The sequence below is a fragment of the Tuber melanosporum genome, assembly GCF_000151645.1.
Source record: "Tuber melanosporum whole genome shotgun sequence assembly, scaffold_28, strain Mel28".
NCBI classification, from domain to species: Eukaryota; Fungi; Ascomycota; class Pezizomycetes; order Pezizales; family Tuberaceae; genus Tuber; species Tuber melanosporum.
This window is the reverse complement of record NW_003298952.1, coordinates 476,301-500,920: the sequence shown is the minus strand read 5'-3', so window position 1 is coordinate 500,920 and position 24,620 is coordinate 476,301. Positions and strand designations below refer to the sequence as shown.

The following is a 24,620-nucleotide window of genomic DNA, read 5'->3' as shown; positions in this document are numbered from 1 at the left end:
CGAGCATGTTTTTCTTTTATTATCACTAGAGGATGCAAGGTAATGGGGATATCCATGGAGGCAAACTGACATGTGTGATGATCCATCGAGGGATAAAGACGGTTGGTTTGTGTTTGATATATACTCTTGTTTTTACTTTCAGCTTGGTTGGAGATAGCGAAGTTTCTGTTAATACCTTTCCTACAACAGATACTCCGCACTGGTCAAGTCCCCTCCTTTTCATCTCGCTCTGCCGCTATGCCATTTAGCCGGTATTACCAAATAATCGCTACTGTCTCGGAAAAAGTATTCCTCTACAATATCGTAGTACAAACACCATCACCAGCAACAAGTCCTGCGTATCTGGGACACGTATCTGGACAAGAAACACTTCAAGTACCTACTAGCCTTACCCCATCCACCCATCCACCCGCCCATGCGCCTTCGCTCAACAACCTTTAGTAACTTATCCCTCTTGAGCGGCCCCCTGCCAGTCTCCCCCACAATCCACTACATCCCCGGAGATCGGAAATGTGGCGACACGAAGAGAGAGACAGCTATCTTCCCCTACCCTGGTACTTATCCGGACACACCATCTCTAATAGGTTTGTATCCTTTTCTGTACATATCAAGCCCCGGATTCAGCTGAGCTTCCACAGCGAATCTCACGTGCGTAAATGTATTTTGCGGAGCCGGGTAGCCGCGTTTCCGAGGATGCGGGATCAAAGCCGGTTGGGTGAGGGTGTTGTCCAGAGGTGCAGGGTACTATATTATAAAATCGATGTCAATGATTGATTCTTTGTCTGTGGGGTGATATTTGGCTAAGGATGAGGCTAGGGGACGAACTGGCAATGACTTTTAGTCAACCAGAATCGGGAAGACGTAGTGGGGACTTGATACTTGTGCTCATGTTCTTCGGAGTTGCGCACTAACTTGTTCTTTCTTGCCAGGTTCCATTGGTACTGTAGTTGTTTCATTTTTCCCTGATTGTTTTTTTTTTTTCGCCGCGCTGCACGAAACCTTCCGACGTTTCTTGCAGTCACTTGAAAAAAAGTGATACTAAGTGATCGCTTATCGCTGATTAATCAATAATGCTATTATGGCGCGAGGGGAGTGACATACGTCCACAGAATCACCGACTCCAAAGAAGCGGTAATAGTACCGTAAGTCTACTCAACGTTGGCAACAAACTAGAATTCCGATTCATATCACAAATGAAAATGCGGAGTACTGTAGGTTGCGGCAATGGCTAATCCCAAAGGTTAGTATATCAGATAGACTATGAATCAGTGCGCATGGACGGATTGCTGCTATACCATCAGCTGAATACAGACAGTTCCTAGGATGGCGCCATCGCCAAGACTTTTGTCTAGTAATGATTACGCCATATATTTATTGACAATACGACAAAGTTCACTAGGAAAACTAGAGAACACAAGTGCTACAATTCAGTACATATTGCCTCCTATTACTCTATCTTCAGAAGTCAAACATAATCTATATTATCATACCATTGCTATAGAGCTTAGATATTTTCACATTTTTGTAAAGAAAACAAAAATGGCTGTTTTTGCGAGCGGTAAAATCCATGCACTTTTGTCCTCCAGTGTACTGTACCGTACGAGTACTGTACTAAGTTACTACACCACTGCGTCGGTAGAACATAAAATTAATTTTGCCAAGATGCTCCGGGCGGACTTGCTTTGGACGGCGCTTGTGTTCGGTACAGTACTATACCAATAACTCAGCAGAACCCCTAGACTCCTCCCAATTATCATCCATCCTAACCACGGACAAACCACCCCTGATGGAAGAGAGGTTACCAACTCTCACCCACTAATTAAGGGAACAAAAAAACAAAAACAGGTGCAGCGGAGAACTATGAGAACTCGATTCGCTAATGCTGGTTAATTAAAAGTACCGCTCCCCAAGACTCTAACCGGCTGAGCTGTACGAGTATGCGCGCATCTTTGAGGCTGTGAAGTGTACAGTACAGTACGCGTACTGTGCTCGCAAAGTACCGTGAAATCTCTTGACATCCACTATCGGTACCGTATCTCCACCCCGACAAAGCGTTAGCTTGGCATGAAATAGCGGTTAACGAACGCCATATCGTGGGATCCGTCAAATACAGTCAACTTGCGCGAGGCTGAGCTTAATCTCATAGGCTACACCGTGCGGGTCATAGTCGTGGATATTGCAGCGGCCAGAGATATGAGACTGGTAGTGGATTTCAAAGACTTTACAGCACCGTATTAGGGGGACCTCTTGTGTAAGGGGGTGAGGAAGGCGGCGTTCTCCTTAGGATAGGGTACAGACTACTGGGCATAAATACATGGTGGAGAGTCACTCCGCAGTTATCCGCAAGTCCCACAGTACCGGTACTCTACGCCACTTGTACGAGTACGTGCCGGCATCGTACTGACGCTGGCTTGCATGCCATCGCCTACAACCCCCATGTTCGGGAACCCGTGACTAAATTCACCCCAATCGATGGCAAGTGTATCTACCGTACTTCACTGGGTATGCTCGGCTGGAAGCTAAACGGCCATCCAGGTGGAAAAGGTCCAAGTCACCTAGGATCTAGCCAGGATGGGCCTCAGGAAACTACCGTACGGCACTTGGCTGCCACACCTATCCGTATCTCTCCAATCATGCTACCCTTTCCTCCATACACTCCCGTGATAACAAAGGAAAGACATGTCCGGAGAATCTCCCATCAATCTCTCAACCTCCACAATAATCTATCGAACATCGGAACTCTTCGCCAGACTCCCGAAACTTCCACAATCTATCTCAGTCGACCAACGTCGATCCAGAAGCTTCAACACTATCGAACTTCTGAACTCTCTACCAGACTCCCGAAACTCCCACGATCTACTCCGATCAATCAACATCCATCCAGAACCTTCAAGGGGGGGAGGTATCAGACACTAGTGAGAAGTGTTGTGCGATTGAGAGCCAAAGGGAGAATAGTTCGACTAGCTACAAAACACCATTAATAGCCAATTGGCGGATTTTGTTCCACTAAGAGTTAGGACACTGTCTTGTGCCGGCGGAATATTGGAGTGGTGCTTCCGACCGACGGTGGTCCAGAATCCGACAAGGCGGAATTGATACCGCGGATATAGAGGAGTGGGAAGTAGGTAATGAGAGGGTGCCCTGCGGTGACGGCGGGGGGGCGTATTGGGTGAGCGAGGGGACATTATTTCCGAATAGGAAGGGATGGAAAGGCTGCCGGACTCATGCATGGTTATTGGGAGGTCCCCGGTAACCGCTCTCAACTAGCTAAGCGGGCGAGAAAACGGGTTAGGCAAGATTCATAGAATATCACCCTTTGATATTGACTGATTCCCTAACTGTGGCTGCATTAGTGGCTAGTGTGGTTTTCCCGCTCCCCCAGCTCACACGGGCGGATCACAAGTCCGGATAATCTCGGGCTCTAATCTCTAATCTGCGTTCTGTGATACGATTCATTCTGACCAGAGAGATTTCTGAGCTTCGCCTTTACTCAATTATTCAATACGGTTTATCTGCCCATTTCGTCCACACTTTCCGCCCCCTGCGCCACTTCCCCTCTGCCTACCCCCAGCCTCCCTCCTCCGTTCGAGTGCTGTCCGCCAACCAGCTATTGAAATGTATGTTATTCGAATAGGGTTTTCTTTGACCTTGATTACCACTTACAATTACCTAACCTAATTAGGGTTAACGGTTGTGGCGTATAGCGTCTTGAAGTGCCAGTTCTAGAATAATCTCGTATCATAAACCGGGGGATCACTCTAATGTAGGTAGATTCCTAACCATCGCCACTGCGCCCGATATGAGGTATAAGTGTTTACAACCTTTGACTCGATCGAATGGCCTCACGAATTACTTCCGCCTCAGCTTTACATATCAAAACTAGCTCGTTTCTGTGTTGAACTACCGATCGGTTTAGATCCAGACTCATATATTATCCATGAGCAAATAACATTCGTGAGTGAGAGAGCGTGACTAAATCAAACTGAGCGCATCGTACACTGCTCAAGAAACCTGAGCTCGGCATATATCAATCCTCCAGAACAGCGGACATGGTCAAGAAACAGTCAGAAAAAAGAGTGTCGAAAGCTCTGCACCCCCCCCCCCCACCCAGCTAAAAAACAGGGGCTCTGGTTCGAAAGCAATCCTCCATGTTCACCCAGCCAACCTCAAGCGACTCTCTGGGATAGAACAACCTTATTTCGACCACAAGGACCTTCCCATTTCTTGCAGCTAATTCTAACCCCATAATTACAGCATTCCCCATCATCACCACACTGGTACACGTTCCCGGAGCAAGACATCACAGTGCAGGATTTCACAGCCGAGCAATACCCACAATAGATCCCGGGGCTAAACGAGGTGTCACATTCGCAGCCGTCATAAATGCACTCGATTTTTTTGGGATCGCTGGTATGGGGTTCGGCGAAGGGATCCGCGAGTGGCGCGGCGTGGGCAAGAGTCAGGAACAGGGCGAGAATAAGCAGGAGTCTTAAGAGCACTAATAAGTTTTAGCTACTGTTGGTTTGATGGGGAGGGGGAGTGAAGGAGAAGATTACTAGTGATTTGATTGTGATGGTTTGCGCTGGTAGCCATTGCATTAGTTTTTGTTCCCTAAGCGGTGGTAAATGAGGGGAAACACTTGCCTAGAGTATTGGTCTGCGGGGAAATTCCGGACGAGATCGGGGCAGTGAGGGACTGATGGCGGAGGAGGGTTGTGGGAGAGTATGGCCGGTCTTTATACTTTCCTCTTTGCATTGAATGAAAGAGGCCATGCCGATGGCTTCTGTTCCGGTGAGCTAGGAAAACAGCGGGCGGGGGTCACTTTTCCCGAGTAGTCAGCCCTCGAGCACCACACCAGTTATCGCAGATATCATAGCCCGGAAGATCCTAATAGGGAGCGGCGGCGAGAATACAGGAGATCTTGACTACCCCGCAGAAACATGAGGGCATTCCGGGATTGGGTTGTATGTTAGGCACACATACGTGGGTACGGGAGCGGGTGCTCATTAGAGGGGCCCTTGAGGGACCGGACCATCAGATACCATATTGACCAAGACCCACTGCACGCTATCGACCAGAGCGCGCTTCTAGTGGATAGGACGTAGTAGTCTCAGAGACTTGTGATACCGGGGGTCCTTGTAGGCTGAATCCGATAGGGCGCGCGAAGTACTCGTACACGATCGATGATAGGCAACATACAGCAGGAGGGGCCCACGAATCGGGGGGTTCAACAAACAAGTCAGACAAAATCACTTTTCGCCAAGACACTTTTAGCGCATTGTTCGTTGAGCCTCAATGTTTGTTGACCACCCCTATTATACGAGTCCCCACACGACTAAAGCTGCGGTAGATGTCTTGGCGAAATTACAACCCGAATAGTGATCTAATAATGAATGACATTGTGTTATGATAGGTGCCGACCGAACACAGAATAGTTCTCGCAAACATGCCGCGAGAAAGTAAACCCTTGTGGCAATCCGGGATTGAATCTGCGTATGTACTCGTATATTCCGGTACCGTAAAAAGTCGAAGGGAAGAAAAATGAGCTAGGACCATGTTCTAGCAGTTATCTCCCCCTGTGAGCCGCTGTCTGCTTCTTTTGTCCTTACCGAGGGCTAAGTTTGGGGTACTCGAGCACAATACGAGTACTAGTACTCGAGTACCGGGATTTCCCCTCGCTTAGCCAAGAAGGGAAATCCCAACGTCCGGGCACATTCGCCTCTATCCGAACCTCCCCGGTCAGCCCACAGAGGGCAGAGACTTTCTCATGAGCTGGCCCAACTCCGGAACTGCGTCATGTGCTCCTGCGGATGCTCGTCTTCTACCCAGTAATTTGCTGTTGGCATTTTGGTGGAGTGACGTGGGGAATCTCGCAAACGAAGCGAACATAGCAATTGGCTTTGAACAAAAGTGTAGAATTTCAATGAATGGAAGGGCAGAAGTGTAATTCTTATTTGAGGTGCAAGCTATTATTGACAGTGGAAGCACTTTGACGTCTGAATCTAGCAGCCGCGGTCCCATGCTAGCAGTCTTAACCCAATGGGAAATGGGATCAGAAACTCGGACGCCCCAAGGCATGATACCAAAAAATTGACTCCAACAACAAACTCATAGCCACTTGGGAAGCCTTAAGGCCTGTTTGGCAAAAGCCGAAGGAGAATTGACCCGTTTCGCAACCGTCTGGCCAGGTCCTGTAAAAACTGTCATCTCCAATTTTCCCACCATATGCCCTCATGAAGCCTGTTTGTTTTGTATTTTGACTGCTTCTGAACAGAACAGTCTATAGGTTCCAAGTCTGCCGAAGGACAGTTCTGTTCATAATTTTTGAAACGGAAAGGAAACGGTCACTTGTATGATATGCGGCAAGCGAATGGAACGACTGTATCCAAACAGGCCCTTAATGATATTCCTGTAGCTTAATCCGTGCTTCCGGCTCTTGTTTCCTAGGACGAGTATATGCCAACTCGGTACCCAGGGCATTTGGAGTCGCTAAACTATATTACGGCAAGACGTCGGTCAGCTCCACCTTCCGATATTTTCAGGACTCGAATATTTCTATCCCTTGTGAGGAGACGGTTTTTTTTCTACCTGCTTTACCCCTCTAAGTTTCAGGTCCCCATTAGTTCCTCTTTCTGCAAGGTGAATGTCCCCAAATCTCGGGATTTGTTACGATAGCGTGGGAATTTCCTTCACTTTATCCCTCCTCGGAAGGAGAGTATCTGGCAGGTTCTCGGAAGGCGGATCGCCCGGAGGCAAGTTGGAGAGAAAGTCAAGCACATTCCAACCTCTCCACCCCTTCCGGACTCATATTGTGAAGAAAAAAGAGAGAATCCTCTCCAGCCATTATGATGGAGAGCTGGATGGATGTGTATTTTTAGAATAGAGGCTCAAGGAAAATCCAACTCATAGACAAGGGGAGATGCATTATTTTTCCACATGCACTGTACTGTATCATATGAACCGGAAACACCAGTAAGTTACTATCTTTATCATGAATTATCACTCGTTTCCTTTTCGGTACCCCCTGTTGTAATTCTTGTTTGAAGTTGTACTTCTTGCTCGATTGGTGCTCTGCCGGGGGGCCATAGGGCCCTGTTTGATCGCCCATGATGTGCGCTTCGCGCAAGAGAGGAGAAAAAATAAAACGACAATTGATACTACATAATGTAGTAGTAAAGAGAAAGGAAACGCGAGCGCGGAAACTAAACTAGTACCATGATAAAGTTTCCGAGTAATCTCTCTAGTCAACCGCGTAATGAGTTCAATCTCTTAATGAACCAATATCAAAATATTCTGTCGTAGTCAATAACAAAACTAATGCATATTTGGAAGTCATATTACAACACCCCCCTTCTGACAAGTCTATTCCCTATTTTCCATCCCCCTTTTACCCCCCAAGGGTAGATTAGGCCACGCACAGCTTTTCTCGTCTAGTCTAAGCGATCTTGGATCACCGCTACGGTACTGCACTTGTAATATTGAAGCGTTCTTTTTTTAAAAAAAGAGGACTGCTGTTGCATATCACCAAAATTTGGCCCTTTTGCTTGAATCTGGGCTGTACGGAAGTTATTTTAAAAACTCTCCGGCACTACGAGTATCTACTCGAGTGGGGCATAGTTATACGAGAAGAGTAGTTGACGCTGGACCAGTCCATCCCCTGTAGTGGCGAGAGTGGGCTTGGTGCATAATTTCAACGCGTTTTAATGAATATCTCTGGGAAGTAGGACGTAATGGTACTCGAGTGCGATAACCCTGTGCAAATGGTCTAGCTGTTTCCGGCTTATGCTCTAAGCACTCGGCGCAGTTTATCCTCCACTCTATTAGGTCAGCGAGCCAAAATGAAGCGAAGTGTTTGCATCTCCGTTTCTTGGGACCGCAAAAGAAGCTAAGATTATCTTATCCGCTAAGAACGATCTCGTGTGAGATTGCGGCAAGTGCCGAAGGGGGTCGTTCAACTTGTAGATATTCATTTTACGTTTTTTTTTGTCTAAACCTTCACCGGGACTTTGTATTTAATTCCCGGTACCCCCCCCGCACAATCAATGCCACCCACAAAACAGGGCATCCGACCGCCCGTGGCTGTTGAGAAACTCGCATATAGTATAATCTGTAAAATAGTGGGTGTAAAAATGTCCCTTTATGGTGGCGTGGTTAATATCGCTGTAGTTGAGGGGGCCTTCCCAAACGATAACGCTACCAATTTACCGTACTCCTTAGGAGATTAATAATTTACCACAGACAACCAAAGGGGGAAAACATCCAAAAAGGCGATTTTTCACAACAGGGTTGGCCACCTTTCGGGATAGCCCAGACATTTAAGAAACAATTTATGGGGCAGTGAATATGTGGGAAACTATGGCGGTGTGTGGAACAGAGCGAGAGGTAAAGACCGCCGTATAGGTAAAACATAATCAACGCGTCTTGATCCTACCCTAGGCCACCACGCCCATCTCTAAGTCTCCAAGGATGCCCCCATTCCACTGCACACTTTTGTGATAACAAGGGAAAGACATGTCTAGAGAATCTACTCCGTAAATATCTGAACCTCCGCATTGATCTATTGAACTTCCGCCAGACTTTCGAAACTTCCACAATCTACCCCAATCAACCAAAATCCGTCCAGAACCTTCAACAGGGGGAGGTAGCAGGCACAAGTGAGAAGTCTTGTGCCATTGAGAGCCAGGGGAGGGGGGATTCGGCGCGCTGCCACACCCTTAATACCAATTGGCAGGTTTTGAGTAATTAGGAGTTAGGACACTGTTTTGTGCTCGCGGGGTATTGGAGTGATTGCTCCGACCGACGGTGGTCCAGAATCTGATAAGGTAGAATTAATACCACGGATATAGAATAGTCGGAAGTTAGGTAATTAGGGGCTGCCCGGCGTGGGGGGGGGGTATTTGTGCGGTGATGTAACAGTATATAATAATAGAAAAGAACCTTGAGGTTACTAGAGCTGTGTATGGCTATTGAGAGGTGTCTGGTAGCATCTTTCAAATAGCTAAGTGAGAGTGAGCACCATAAATGGGTCGGAAGTGATTCATAGACCAACCACTCTTTTATATTAGCCGATTCCAGAATTGTGGCTGCAATATAGTGGCTAGTGTGCCTTCCCGCTACCCCAGTTCGCACGGATAGCTAACGAGTGCGGATCACTTCAGGCTCGAATTTGCGTTCGGTGATACCCTCCATTCTACCAGAGAGATCTCTGAGTTTCTCATTTACCTGGTTCTTCGATCCAGTCCATCTCCCCATTCCATCAATACTATCAGCGCTCTCCGCCACTTCACCTCTGCCTACCCCCCAGACTCTCTCTTCTGTCGTCCAAGCGTGGTGCGCCAACTAGCTATTGAAATGTATGTTATTCGAATGGGACTTTTCTTTGACCTTGATTACCACTTACAATTATCTAACCTAATTATGGTTAGTGGCTGTGGCGTTAAGGGCATTCCGTCCGACAAGACTGCCGGGAGCCAACATCATACCCTCCTTGAAGTGCTGGTTCGAGAATGATTTCGTAAACCGGGTTATTTTTTTTAATGTAGGCAGATTTCCTAACTATCGTCACTGCACCCGACAAGAGATAGAAATGTTTCCAACCTTTCACTCGATCGAACGGTCTCATGAATTACTTCCTCTTTAGCTATACATATCAGCACTAGCTCAATTCTGTGTTGAACTACCGATCAGTTTAGACTCAGACTCATATTCCGTTCATAACGTCCAAGGGCAAATAACATTCTCGAGTGAGACAGCATGACTAAAACCAACTCAGAGCACGGGTACACAGCTCAAGAAAGACCGAGTTCGGCATAAATCAATCCTCCAGAACAGTAGACATCATCAAGAGAAAGGTCGGAAGAAAGAAATAAAATATCGCCGAAACCTCTCACTCCCTCTCCACCCCCCTACCCCCAGAAAAGAACAAGAGCTCATATTCGACAGCAATCCCCCACCTTCATTCCACCGATCTCAGCCGACTCTCCGAGACGGTATAAAAAAAAGAGACATCTTTTAACCGCAAGGACCATCAAAGTTCTTGCAGCTAGTTCTAACCCCGTAGTTGCAGCATTTCCCACCACTGCCGCACTGGTACACGTTCTTGAAGCAGGAGCTCGAAGTGCAGGATTTCACGGCGGCGCAGTACCCGCAGTAGAGTCCGGCGCTGTACGAGGAGTCGCACTTGCAGCCGTCAGAAACGCAAGCGCGCTTTTCGAGATCGCTGTCGGCTTCGGCGAAGGGGTCCGCGAGTGCCGCGGCGTGAGTGAGGGTGAGGAAGAGGGCGAGAATGGGAAGGGGCTTGAGGAGCACTGCGGTATCTTAGTTAGTGTCGGTTTGAAGGAGGGGGGGGGAGTGAAGGAGGAGAAAATTACTTGTGATTTGATTGTGGTAGCTTGCGCTGGTAGTTCTTGTGTTAGTTTTTGCTTTATAACTGATGGTAGGCAAGGGGGAATACCTGCTTCGAGTATTGGTCTGCTGGGAAGTTCTGGATCAGATCGGGGCAGTGAGGGACCGATGGTGGAGGAAGGTTGTGGGGGAATATGGCTGGTATTTATGCTTTTGTCCTTGCATTGAGTGAATAGGGTCATGTTGATGTCTCCCATTCCTGCGAGCTAGGAAAACTGGATGGCGGGGTCACGATGCTGGAGCAGCGGGCTCTCGAGCACCGCACTCGTTACCGCAGCTACCCCGGCAGATTCCGCTACGGCAATTGCAAGTATTCCGAGAATCTTCCAATCATCGTGATCTCGTCCGGGACATCCAGTGCATGGGTATAGAGGTGCATCTCGTATTCATTAATGCGAGGTGAATAACGATATTCACGCAATCAAAGGAACTTAACCGGTTTCCCACCAGAGCTCACATTAGCAGAGGCCAAACTGAAGAACGTTCTGTACCGATACGTGGACTTCTCTATGCTCTCCCATTCTCCGCTAGAGTGTTTTTTTATTGTGAATTTTGTCATAATTCCTCCCCGGGTACCGCGGCTTTTCTTCTCGTTCTTCAATCCCAATACTTCCCGAACACTTGTTTAGTAATTCGTTGGTAAAGCCGTCCAAGCAGGCCAGTACGCAAGCCGCAAGCTCAAAAAGGTTAGGCCATATATTTACAAAAAGATAGTCTATAATCCTTTCAGCCGGCCTCGACTTGGTTACCCTGATGACAGTCTTGAGAATAACCCATCTTCAATCCATCTGCGACCGTCACGTCCACTACGAACTACCTCATATTGCTATATTCATGCGGGTTCCCGATCTAGAGGATGCGGTTGCTGGATTGGAATCACTAACTCAGAACTCGCGAAACTATGGAAGCTTTGGATAAGATCATCCGAGTGATTTACCATGAATCGAGGGAGTCTCTGGAACACGAGCCCATAGCGGGGCAGCAAGAGGATGATGTCCTTTTTCTTTTTTTTTGCCCCCCCCCTGGAGGCGTATGGCAGGGAGATCTTGACTACCCCGCAGGAATACGAGGACATTCCAGGATCGAGGTTGTATAATTGTTAGGAACACATGCGGGTGCGGGAGTGGACGCCAGTTGGCGGGGTCCCTGAGGGACAGCCATGTACAAGCACCGTATCGGTCAAGACATATTACAGTCCATTGACTGGGTCTGCCATTACCGAACAGAGCACGGTATTCCCAAGAACTTGCCAGAAGTTTTCGCAGGCTAAATATGATAGGGCGTGCGGAGTACACGATCTGTAGTAGGTAGGTCGGCTAAAGCTGCGAGAAAAGAATTGGAGAAGATTACTATATCATAGGGACCTGTTATAATGACATTGTGTTGACTGCTGATCGAACATAGAATAGCTCCCCGTTACCACACCTGAACAAGTAAGCCCTTGTCACCACCCGGTCTTTAATCCGCGCGTGAGCGTACCGTAAAAACTCAAAGAGGGGAAAAATGTGCTAGGACTTTGTAACTGTCTCCCCCAATGGAGAGCTCTGTGTATTCCTCCTATTCCTTAACTGAGGGCAAGATTTGCGGAATTTTCCCCTCGCTTAGTTGAGAAGGGGAATTATAAGGTCCTAGTACTCGTATATGGGAGGATAGCGAAGCTTTTCTTCAACGGGGTCTGAGGGCTAGGGAGAGTATCCGATGCCTTTCAGCGATACCTTTTAGATAGGTGGATCGTTCGTAGAATGAAAATAAGGTTGATCCTAGCACATTTTCCTTTACGGTAAGCCATGTGCTTCTGTGGATGGTGGTCTTCTACCTAGTAATTTTCGGCAAGTCGTGTACTCGAGTAGCGGAGTGGCCTGTAGAATCTCCGAGGCCAAATGAACAAGTTATTGGCTAAGAATAAAAGTGTAGTGTGCTTGTGTAATCCTTATACGAGGTGCGGGTTAGCGGCACCGGGGAAAACGTTTTGACGTTGAAGTCGAACGGCCGTGGTCCTCTGCTAGCCCTAGTACCCTACAAGTAATGGGATGAAAAACTGGGACATCAAAGTTATGATAATTATCATACCAAGGGAGCGACTTTGACAATGAAAGGTATCATCTCTCGGGAGACCTTAAAGATTTGAGAAATGTACTCCCGAGTAACCAAAACACTGAAGATCAAATTATAACCTCAGATTTTTTAATAAATTATCTTGCTCCGTTGATATCTGGTTTGGCTCACCGCCGTTTTGGCGGTATCCAGGCTATTTTTCTCACCAGGAGCATAATCCTGCTATGATACGACGACAATGGGGGGATAAGTTCAAACCGGTCGGCAACCCTCCGTATTTAGGAATAGTATCCGTCAAATCATTCGGCCCCTTGTGATTTGCGATCTCCGGCGGGCATCTTATCTCTGGGTTTGGGAGCGAGAGCTCTTGAGAGGATTGGTACTCTCCTGAAGTAGTATAGTCTAAACCCCCTAGTTGCGCCTGATCTCATTTACTTGTTTCGAAATTCTTTTAACCTGTCAAACTAAACCTACGGCGAACCAACGTAGTGACTGCCACCGATAATCTGATAGCGGATTCCAAGAGACCTCACGGCGTTTGTTAAATCCAGGTTAATGGGAGAATTGGAGCACAAGTGCTGGAGGGAGGTTTTCGTATTGGACAAAGATAATTTTGTAGGTCAACCCAAGTTATCTATTCACTGACTTTACCAGGGTACTCTTTATGAATGATCAAAGATAATAAGTGTAATACCGGTAGAATCTAAATTCTCAATTAACTCCACGGAGTGGTAGCAATGAACTTCCGTACGACAAATCTGCCATGTGGTTTTGTCATACAACCTAAAACTCGGGGGGCACAGCGTGGGGAAGAGGATCTGTGCCCGTGTGGTTAGGTCGAAGTTACACACCCAAAACTATTAGCGATCGTTAGCCAATAGGGATTTCGTATGAAGTTTTGTATGAAGTGCTGAATTCAGTCGGACTGTGAGCTCAATATATCGCGCCAAGCGGGGTTTTCAACATGTTTGTTCGCCACCAAATTAACAAATCCCAATTCTATAGTAGAATGTATTGACGGCACGTTACCGGGAGGTGGGGGTAGAGGTCGTTGTGGTTATACTAGAGTTTGTTGAACGGAGGTTTCCTCATCCGATCAAGTACTATCTGTACTCGTATGTCACGTTAGCGTGTTACCACTGAATTCATCACAGCATCCAATAAAGACGGTGACGCCGATTGGCCCGGCGATTGCTACCAGCTTTGGGTGTGGGACCGCAACTCTACCGAGTATTGTACAGTACGCCACCCGGCATGAAGAACCCGAACACGGAGTGGGCAAAGATTTCCATGGCCATTTGTCTGCGCATCTGATCGCCCAGAATAAATTCAGGCTCAAATGTTCGGGTTCTCCGTGCCGGGCACTTGTACTGTACGGGCAGGAAGTGGACTGGATTTCGTTCTCCGAGGGTTTGGTCGCAATTGAACGGAACTGATGAGGAGAGTAATTTAGCGGCGAGCTGTCCGCAGATGAAATTATATTGGCTCTTTTGGTCGAGCACCGCTTCGTATTCTGGGAAGCCTCAATTAGCCTCATCCCATCTCCGCTACCGATAACTTGCGAAAACCCGCCAGTGGTCTAGATCTGTTGGGTCTCATTTTACGAGTATCGTACAGTCAGGGTTTCTCATCTTGTCAATTGCCGAGAACCCCTGCGAGGAAACAGGATTGGTTACACAGAGGAAGCTCCCTTGTGTTGTGAACTAGCCGGTGTATGGAGAACGCGGGGTCTAGGAGACAGGCGAAATGTCTCAGCACTCGAGCTTCGGCGCACGTCAAGAATATATCGCTATCCAGAATACGGTACCCGTACCGGACAACCCACTATCGATAAGCAATAGAGCTAAACTACGATATGACTAGCTGAGCAGGCTGACGAAATTACGAACACCAACCAATGAGATCCACAAGTTTCAACTCGCCCGAGCCACACAGTATCAGATGAACACTATTTCCTTTTCGATGTTTTTTTTTTGTCTCTGGGTATTGTATAGGGCTCCTGATGGAGATGGTGGATTGTCCGAGTAAATACGGTAGTCACTCGCCGCTAGCCTGTGCGAAATCACCTTGAGCCAATCTGGCGTTCCTCTGACCTCGTTTACATTCTCACGGGCGCGCTAATTCATGAATTGCCGTTATACAGCTCAGACCAGGGATCTAGTCTACACTTGAACTGCTCGTATATGTAGCTTATCTAACCAACGGTATTAGGAAGGTGGAAGACCATCGCTGTGGTAACAAGACAAGTTCAAGTCCAGGATCGTGGCTCCACACAGGGCCTCCCTGGTGGGAAGGTCCTAAATTATCCGGGGAATATGAGTAGGACCGGCGGCGCGCAGTTCAGTCCGGGAGTCAACGTCCCGCTAGGAGGAATAAACCAAGTCATGCGAAATCTCATGAACATCCCGGGTACTTGAGCCGGTAATCTCACGTGTTACTGAGGGGAGCACTTGGAGTGTGTACTCTTACCGGTACCGGTAGTCTGTTAAACTCTGGCCTGGTATATGTCGGAATAAAATAAGGGGGTTTCCCACCGGCCGTTCACCACGGTTCAAAGAGCCGGTTCGCAGTTCATGAACCGTGAACTGGAAAAATGAACCACGGTACTAGTACCGGTTCTAGAGGTGGTACTCGTACACGGGATGGTCTGACGGTCCAGACGGTGACATGCACAAAAAAAGGATTTGTCACTAGCCACTAATGGTGAAAGTTTTATTAGTGTAAAAAAGGCTTCTCCTCGCAGCAAATAAAGCCACTGATATGATGGTGTCTTCCTTTTCCAAGCTGGCTAAATAATTAAATTTAGCTCTGGCTGCAAAATATGGAAAATAAGTAGTAAACCGGCAAGCAGTACCGGGGGGTCTCACACCATACTGCAATGAACCTGCTAGAACCGCAGTACTGTACGCATCCCGGACTTGGACCACCGGTGCGAAACCCCCTACACAAGTACGGTGCAGTGGAACCTCCGATAGTTCCAGTGGGTTTGGGGTGACTTGGGGGTAGAAATAGGGGGGACATGGAAGAGGGGGGGGCTTGCCCGGTGATAGGAGTTGTTTGGTATGATAACCGGACTCTCGCCAGAACACACCAAGAGCGAAGGTTTTCGGGATATCACCACCGTACGTTCTGTACTAACCACCCTGTGGAGAAAACATAGGGAAAACCAAAAAGGAATTCGCTTCAATGGCACACGCAGGAAACTAGCGCGGCATTTTCCTCCTTCTATTCTCCTAGAGTACGAGTATCGGTGCCCGGTGTCCTCGTATAGGTAGTGGGGTATCCTTTTCCCTCAAGGTGCTTGCCGGGACCGGGGTTTTTGAATGGGGGAGGTGAGGTCACTACTCGGGTACAGTACTCGTACTGTACCAGTAGACAAAAGTGTTAGTGGTGGCGCTATCAGACACACTGTCCGAGCTCTCCCCACACGACAATGGAACCCTGCTCCCACATAGTAAAACAACAAAGGAGACATCGGATGAAAAAAATTATACTGCGTTGCATATTAAAAATTAAATGAGGGCAGTGATAGTTAAGGAAGGATCCGGCCACAGCCCACCCCTTCTCCTTCTAATATCCCATACCAGCCTTTAACCTTCGGTATTGCCGAGGCCGAAGAAGGGATTGAACAACAGAGTTTCTCCAGGCAGCTTCCGCAGTGATCGCTAAAAATTAACTTACTGACCCAACACCCAGCTGGACGACATTTCGGAGGTGGCCTCAGTGGCCTGCTTTAGCAAGGAGTTGTGAACAGTGAACCGAGTTTAAGCTAGCCAAGAATGCTTGTAGCGACTGATATCGTTTGGGAGATGTAAAAAAAGTATTTGGCTTTTTCAACATCTGATGTTTCTCGCGGTATGATTTTCACTTCTGATGTGAGGTGGAATTGTTCTCTGCCTGCATTGAATGGTGTTAAGGCACTGGTATGATACCGTTTCTTTGAAGTCGGGGACTACCGGTATGGGAAGGGGGGATGACGCTGTCTCCTTTCACTACGAGTACTATAGTATAATAACTTACATTATTGAGTGAACGATGACTCAGCATCACCCAGACTTCTGCCTAGTGACTACACACGGCAACACATCTAACCTAGCTCATATGTCTACGGCTCTATCGTACAAGAACTCCAGACAATAGCCTAAGGCACTGTTTGGCAAAAATGGAACCGTTCCGTTCGGCGACCGTTTCTCGTACAAAAGTGCTTGTCCTTACTTTTCCTTCCGTTTCGGAATGGACATTTTGTATGGGAAATGGTCGCCAAACGGAATGGTTCCATTTTTGCCAAACAGGCCCCAAGATAAATATATTATACTCGAGTACTTTGGACATGCTGAATCTTTTTTTAAAAACATTCTACCGCTGAGTTTCAAGATGTCTGTGAAGACATACTGGCTCAAAGATCAGCAGTTTTTGGTGCGTTTTGGCCTCTGTCTGGCAATTGAACGAACGGCCGCTATCGTGGGGCAGAAGCCGAACTGCATCAAATGATGACGGGAGAGAACAAAAAAATGAAAAATCTATATGCAGTTACAGTACATGTATGGAGAATACTCTGGGGGTATAATTTCAAATACATAATTGCTACTGCATCGGGATAGGATTAGCAGTAAAGTATGGCAAAAAATTCTTTGTATAGTGGGCTCTTGAAGTCCCTGCACTCTCCATACCCCCCCAATTTCCTGAATGTTTCTGTTGACTTTTGCGCACCTGCAAATTTTTTTTATTGTCCAAGAGGTTCTGGATCAGCCCTCTCTTTGCAATCAATTCCTCTTCCCCAGACATATCTTTCTTTCCCTCCTCTTCCAATTGCACCTCTGAATCTAGCTCCTGCAGCGCTGGTTTTTCCCGTGCCGTGACAACCGTACAGTACCCTCGCTTTCAACTTGATTGAATATTGCCACAATTTCTTGATCCGTCAATTCTCCAGTAGCCGCCCGCTAGGAGCCTGGATTAATGGGGTTGTAGCTTTACTGAACTTCCTTCCTGCTCCTCCACTACTATGTTTGTTTTCTTCTCTTCTGCTTCGTTTTTTATTTTATTTTCTAGGATAATTTCCCGCTGACCGGGGCTTTCAGGAATCGAGACCCCCGGAATGTACCGGAGTTGCAAACTATAAGGGGCTTAGAATTTTCATAGGGAATCCCCATCCCTGAAATGGTGTGAATATTCAAGCCTCAGGGTGGGTGGAGGGCTGGAGATTTTAGACGCGGGGGATATCGGAGGTGTAGCTGTGCCCGTACCGGGACGTCGTAGGGTGTGTTTGCTCTGCTCCAAGTGGGATGGATTTTTTGGAGCAGCAATCGAACTGAGTGATAACCGATGAATATGCCTAAAGAGCCAGGGCTTTAAGAAAAATTATGCTTTATAAATTTATATTGAAACTAAACTATCTTTCTCCTGAATGAGTTGAATGAGATCTTCAGTTTTCCTCTTTTTCATGGCTCTGTGCGGCCATAGGTGCCAACGGAAGAGCTATCAGTGAGATCCTATTCGGCGTCCGGGGTTAGTGTCGATAGTCCGAGACAAGGTAAACTCTCGTAAAATTGTTTCAGAGATTTTCATGCCCTAAAATAGTGTTCCGGGATTTTTTTATTATGATATTATAATATTATTATTATTATTATTATTGCTTTTATTTTTGCGGGGCTTTTTTTCTCTCAATGCCCTTAATATCGCCTGCCCTCGAGACGAATACGCATATCTCATCCCTCGAAAGGACAACGACTTGCCGGGAATTTCAGAAAATGGCGATTATCATACCTTTTTTAATGTTTGTCATCTCCTCGCGACTTATTTCTGTGGTCTTAGTCTCTTCCGTTTGTCAAGCAGGTATCGTGCTTGCTGAATATTTATCACAACATCTTGTCGCACACATGCTACATACTCGCTTCGGATGCTGACCAAGCTTTTCACCAAGACTTTTGGATAGTCCCTTTTCTACCGCAGACAAAAGTAGGGATAATCTTTTTTTCAAAAATCCTAGATTGTTCGTTGCAGGTTTTAACTAGCCGAGGTTTAGAGAGGGGACGGTTTTTTTGTGGGGACGATCATTGCAGATGTCTACAGAACATAAGGGAGTTATCACCTCTCTTATTTCAAAAAAAAAAAGAGATGGCATACCGACGACCGATAGACGAACGACACATGAGGGAACGACCACTTAACTTACAACGAATCCACACGATGACATGCGAATGTGAAGACCAAGTGGGAGTTGGCCAAAGAACTGTGCCTGGCTGCGATTTCTACCGTTTCTTGCTGCCCAAGGGATAGTAGGATTTGCGGAAACCCTGTTCTCTCAGTTGTAGAGCTACTCAAATGGTCTAGTTATTTCTTGCTTATATTCCAAGGATCTTGGCGTACTGTCGGTCTGGCGGATGACCAGACAGTCAATTACGATCAGAGAACGCGATCCCAATATGAGATGCATGGAGTTGGCTCCCCGTCATGTATTTATGCTGGGTGGTTTGCGCTGTATCCTGAGGGTAACAACGCCCCCCTCGCCCACAGCGTGGTATTCAAGCAACTTAGTTTATATTCCGCTCGGCTGTTAGTTTGAGACCAATTGCTTCAAACCGGGACCCCCCAAAATTTGGGCATAGTCTACCCCCTAACTATTGCCACTGTGCCGGTGAGGTATACAGCAATCATCAATCATCTGACCTGATTGAATGGCTCTACGAACTACTTCCGTTTTAGGTTTACATATTACCACTAGCCGAACGCAGTGCTGAGGGTGGATCATTTCACAACCAGATTCACATTCCATTCATAATTCCGGAGAGCGCGTAAAGCAAATTCTCGAGTGAGAGAGTATGACTAAAACCGACTCAGAGCACCGTGTACTCCTCAAGAAACGAGAGCCCGGCATAGATCAATCCTCCACAACACGGAGAGAAAGTCTGAGAAAAGGAGTGAAAATTTCCGCTGCCTAACTAGTTGAAAAAAGTGACGTTAATTAAAAGACAATCCACGGTCCTCATCCCCCCAGATTTCAATCTATCCTCCGAGGCTGAAAAGGCCATGTTTTAACCACAAGGACCTTCCTCAAATTGGCAGCTATCTCTCGGCCCATATTTACAACAACTCCCGCCAGGGCTACACTGGTACACGTCCCCGTAGCAAGTTTGCATAGTACAGGATCTCACGGAAGAGCAATACCCGCAGTATTGCCCGTGGGCCGCGGGGTCGCACTCGCAGCCGTCATAAACGCAAGCGCGCTTTTCGAGAACGCTGGTGTCGGGTTCGGCGAAGGGATTGGCTACCGCCGCGGCGTGGGCGAGTGTTAGGAACAGGGCGAGAATGGGGAGGAGATTTAGGAGCACTGAAGAGTTTTGTCAGTGTCGGCTTGATGGAGGAGGCGACAGTGAAAGAGCAGAAGATTACTGGTGATTTGGTTGTGATGGTTTGCGCTGGTAGTTATTGTCTTAGTTTTTGTTTTCCGAGTGACGCTGTGAGGGAGAATACCTACTTTGGGTATTGGTCTAGAAACGAGCTCTAAGTAGATCGGATCGGGGCAGTGGGGGACCGATGGTGAGGAAGAGTTGTGGGAGAAAATGGCCAGTACTTATGCTTTTTGTCTATGCACCACATGAATAGGGCCATGTCGATAGCTTCCATTCCTGTGAGCTGGGAAAACGGTGGGTGAGGAGCACTTTCAGGAGAAGCGTGCTCTCGATCACCACACCCTTACCCCCCCCAGATGGGCCCGTAGATCCTAATACCGCAATTGAAAGTGTTCCGAGAATCTCCCAACCATGGTGGTTTCGCCAGGGAAACCCGGTGCATGGGTATAGAGATGTATCTCAGCTCATTAATGCGAGGTGGATAACGATATTCACCCAAAAAAATCAACTTATCCGACCTCCCTTCAGAGCCTATATTATCAGACCAACCATAAAACAGACGAAAGAACATACAGCGCTGATACCTAAATTTAGATCCCCTTCACGCTCCCCCCGGCCACCATGGCTGCCCTTCCAGCTCCCCTCCAATCTCTCCTAAGCGTTTGCATCCCCTCGTCCGTTCCCGAATTTCACGGCTTTTTATTGTGCGCCCGGCGTTGTGATCAACAAAAGCCATCACCGGATACAGCTAACGTATGACATCAGGACTAATTTAATGAAGGATAAGTCAGCCCGATCATGATATGAAAAACCCTTGTGCTTGAGAATTGGTGTAGTACCCAGAATTCAGCAAAATCCGTACCGCTCAGCATGGTCATGATGGAAATGAGATTGGGAGTGCAGATTCGTTCCTGGTAATGCAAATAGGTTAGCTTTCAAAGATATAAATTAGTCTAAATGTTCCAGTTGTTTAGGGGATAATCTGGGAGATCCTTTCTCTCTTCGAAATAGGTTCTGTTTTAGTTTAGCCCAAATCTATGCAGGTGACTTTTAGCTCAAGCAACAAAACCAAACGAAGGGATATCATAGCAATCTGTCACAGTAATGAGGGCGCCCAAGCAGGCCGGTATGTGCATCGTAAGCTTAAAAGCGTTAGACCACGTAATTGTAAAACCCATAATAACGCTTTCAGCCTGCTCTGGCTTTGACGTCATGGTGACTATCGACAAAACAATCCCCCTTCAAACCATTCGCTACCAGGACCTCCACCGCAAGCTAAATTTATCTTTACTACGTCCACGGAGCAAGCTCTCGATCCGGAAGTGTATTGTTGGATATGAATCACCAACCTAGAAGAAGGCGTTAAACCAAAAACACTTTGGTGAAGATAATCCGAGTGATTAACCATGGATCGGGAGGTTAGGAAAAAAGGACTTTTGGAACTCAAGACCCTAGCAGGGCAGCAAGGAAATGTTGTTCGCCTTCTTTGGCTAAACCCGGAAGAGCAGAATAGGAGATGTTGGCTACCCCACGGGAACATGGGAAGGGGCGTTCTAGCATGAAGGTTATGTTTTTTTTAATGCACACCCGCGGGTATGGAGGGGATACTAGTTGGGAGAGTCCCCGAGGGGCTACAGTACGGATCAATAACATATCATACTCTATCGATTAGGGCCTTCTTTATACCGCATAGGGTAAAGCATTCTCAAGAATTTTCCAGAAGTGTATGTAGGCTGAGGCTGATACTCGTAGGGCGCAGGAGTACAAGTGATTGATGACGAGTGGGTCGGCCAAAGGTGCAATAGGTGCAGAGGGTGGGACCACTACAAGTCACCCCCCGTGGTACGATAACGTTGTGTTAACCGACAATCAAACACAGAAGAGCTCTCGTGAGCAAACCGTGAACAAGTAAATTTAAACCCCTTATCGGTTGGGCCCCCGGTCCCCGCGTGTAGATAAACCGAAGGAGGGTATGAATTTGCTCATTGCTGGCCAAACCCAGGAATTAAATCACGTGTTTATATATGCATGCTAGATTTCCTATCCAGTGATTTGCGCAAATCGCGGAGGAGAGTGACGAGGAGAATCTCCGAAGAAAAGGGAACAAAGCTATTGGCTTCGAATGAAAGCTTAGGGCGCCTGTGAAATCCCTATACTCAATGGGGGTTAGTGATGCAGGCAGAAGAGTCTCGATGTTGGAATCCGAGAGAAGCTGTTCTGTGCTAACCCTCTCACCCCCGAAACGACAAGGGCCACCAAAAAAAGAGATCCTACGAACAGCTCGAGACGTAGGCTACTGAGTTTTCAAGATACTGTAGGCGAATCCACGACTCCATACTTTTTTGATAAATTCCCTTATTCCCTTGATATCCCAGGCTTAAACCTAAGACCGGTTTTGGAGCACCCGGTCTATAACCCACCCCAGGGGTCTACTCCTGTTGTGTTGCAACAATGGCGGGAAAAGTTCAGACCAGTCGATAGCCCTGCTTATCTCAAGAGCAATGCATATTGAACCATTTGATCCTTTCTATTTCGCGAATCCCGCAGGCCTTTAATCATTAGATTCGTGGATGGGACATCTTGAGCGGTTTAACGCCTTCTTGAAACGGTATAATCTAACCCTTCTGGGTGTGTTGGATTGGATCTCACCAACTCGTACGGGTACCCGAAACTCTGTTAACCTACTAGGCTAACCCAACTGTGGATTGGTGTAGTGGTCTGCCATTGATAACCAAGTGGTGAATTCCAAGCGACATAAAGGTACTCGTATTTTCCGATCAATTGGGTGACCTGGTGTACAAATGCCACGGAAGAAGTTTCCGGACAAGACATGAATCATTTTGCAGGCCAACCTAAGATAACTTTTCATTACTTGTATTTCGATTGGGGTATTGGGGTTACCGGTAGTAGTAATTGGATACAAGTATAGTAACCCAATCGACTGGACTGCGGAGTGGACAAGGCATAGAAGTAAAGGCATAGAAGTAAAGCGCTTCGCTTGTGAATTTAATCCAAACACTCATGCCAGGACCCACGAAAGCATCGGACCTCGGGACCGATTAGGCGTCAAGGGGGTTTCCGCGTTTCCGCGTTTTTTTTGGTGGGCTTTGACGGGTTGGCTCCCCGACTTAACCGCTATGGTACGAAGTAACCATCGCTCATGTGATTGAAAGGGTTCATGCATAAAATACGGGTACGGTATGGTGCATAACGAAAATTCCAATAGGAGCGGTAAAGTACTCAGCCTTCTTCAGCGTCGTTAAAAATCCTCGGAAAGTGATCTACGCGTCCGGCGCAGAAAACCAGCGCTGTAAAATCATCAATTCTAAGAATCGTCAAGTACGCCCTTGAAACGTGGGCCCGAGGGGATCTACATTTACTCTCCTTCCGCTAATTTTTGAACACCCTCTAGGCTCTTGTTGAGCAATGGAAGGCTTGTATGTTCAGATTAGCTATCGCGGCGTAACCATGGCTTATGTGTACTGCGACTTCAGCACTCGGAATGTGCAATCCGCGAGCACAGTGCTGAGATCAGTGTCGAGGTAGGTTATGGGAGCATTGACCGAGGTCCCGGAGGTAGTACGGAAGGCGTTTGAATATGCAAAAAGACAGGTTGACAGTTGCGGACTCCGGCTTCCCCAAATTCTCGAGATGCTCGTCATGTCACTTTCTCGTTTGCGGAGGGCATTTATCTGCATTGACGTGTTGGATGAGTTTGCTACTAAACACCGGGCTCAACTCTGGGTCTCTTTACAGCTCGTTGTCCGAGAGTGCCCAAACGTGCGGCTGTTCCTCACCGGAAGGCCTCAGATTGGAACGGAAGTGGGGAACAATATCAGCCCCCTGCTTCAGATGTGATACTGTATCGTATCGTATCGTAATGCATTGTAGCATATGCACACCTACCATTCTTGTTAGGAATTATGTTTGTGCTCTTACCAAAAACTTCCGCCTTGAGTGACATCAATTGACTGATTGCCCACTTTCCTGTCCGCAGGCCTATCTCTAGGCATTGCCTTCCCTCTTCCCTTGTTCCCCCCTTTTCTTCCTTAACCTTAACCGTCATCTTTGAGATCAATTAACACCTCAACCTCAACCCTCCTTTTGCTCATTCGGCCTCTATCTCGGTGATTCCACTCGACAATTCTATCCCGAACGCCGAGTGATTCCCAGACGTATTATCTAGACAGGCCATGCCGGTAAAACATCTCTCTCAAGCCTTTATCCTGTGGGTAGGGGATACAGGTCCTTACATGTCATTTGGTGAGGTGGCCACTGGCGCCGGGAGTGCGGGATATGGAATTATGATGCTCAACTCGGGGGTCATATACAGGGGACATACTAAGTTAGAGTGGCATTGGGCAACAATGTTTTTAGCTCAAGTTCTATCTCACGAAAGGTTGGGGAGGTGTGCTTATATAGAGGGATTTATTGCCATCAGTAAACCTCCCTAATTTCCCTTCCCAGCGGTGTTCCAGAAATTCATCATTCCCAGAAAAATACAATATGCCCTTGTGGCAGATGAGTAATCCTCACGGAGGATTCACAAACCAAATATCTTGAGCCACCCGCTCCCGGGCCCCCCAGCCAGTGTTTTCTATCACACCAGAGTGCTACTGGTGTAGCTACCATACAAGTACCTGTTGAGTGTTGTTACTATGTACGGGCAACGACCTGAGTTGTGGGATGTATTCCGGTGGTATTAGGGTTTAGATAGTTATGGATATAGGGTTAGATCGTGGTGCGCACGATGGCTACCACTTGTACTTAGCCAGCAGGTAACCGCCTGAGCAATACAACTAAGTTCAATCC

The 24,620-nt window shown here is 47.3% G+C and overlaps 2 protein-coding genes; both read right to left on the bottom strand.

Annotated features, from left to right (window-relative positions):
* Window positions 1–357: 357 nt before the first annotated feature.
* On the bottom strand, window positions 358–1,220 carry GSTUM_00006594001 (uncharacterized protein). XM_002838782.2 has 3 exons: window positions 1,102–1,220; window positions 913–1,049; window positions 358–744 (listed from the first exon to the last, which is right to left on the bottom strand). The coding sequence occupies exons 2-3, from the start codon at window positions 934–936 to the stop codon at window positions 559–561; spliced, it is 210 nt and encodes a 69-aa protein (XP_002838828.1). The 5' UTR covers window positions 937–1,049; window positions 1,102–1,220; the 3' UTR covers window positions 358–558.
* An 8,463-nt stretch (window positions 1,221–9,683) lies between these two features.
* On the bottom strand, window positions 9,684–10,586 carry GSTUM_00006593001 (uncharacterized protein; the record flags this gene model as incomplete). XM_002838781.2 has 3 exons in its annotated part: window positions 9,684–10,307; window positions 10,371–10,396; window positions 10,454–10,586. The coding sequence occupies 3 exons, from the start codon at window positions 10,584–10,586 to the stop codon at window positions 10,128–10,130; spliced, it is 339 nt and encodes a 112-aa protein (XP_002838827.1). The 3' UTR covers window positions 9,684–10,127.
* Between the last annotated feature and the right edge of the window lie 14,034 nt (window positions 10,587–24,620).

Excerpts from the sequence above, each read along its gene's own strand:
- GSTUM_00006594001 (XM_002838782.2), bottom strand. The coding sequence starts at position 936 with ATGGAACCTGGCAAGAAAGAACAA. Across the intron at positions 745-912 it reads AACCTGGCAAGAAAGAACAA|TACCCTGCACCTCTGGACAA; the intron begins GTTAGTGCGCAA and ends TTTATAATATAG.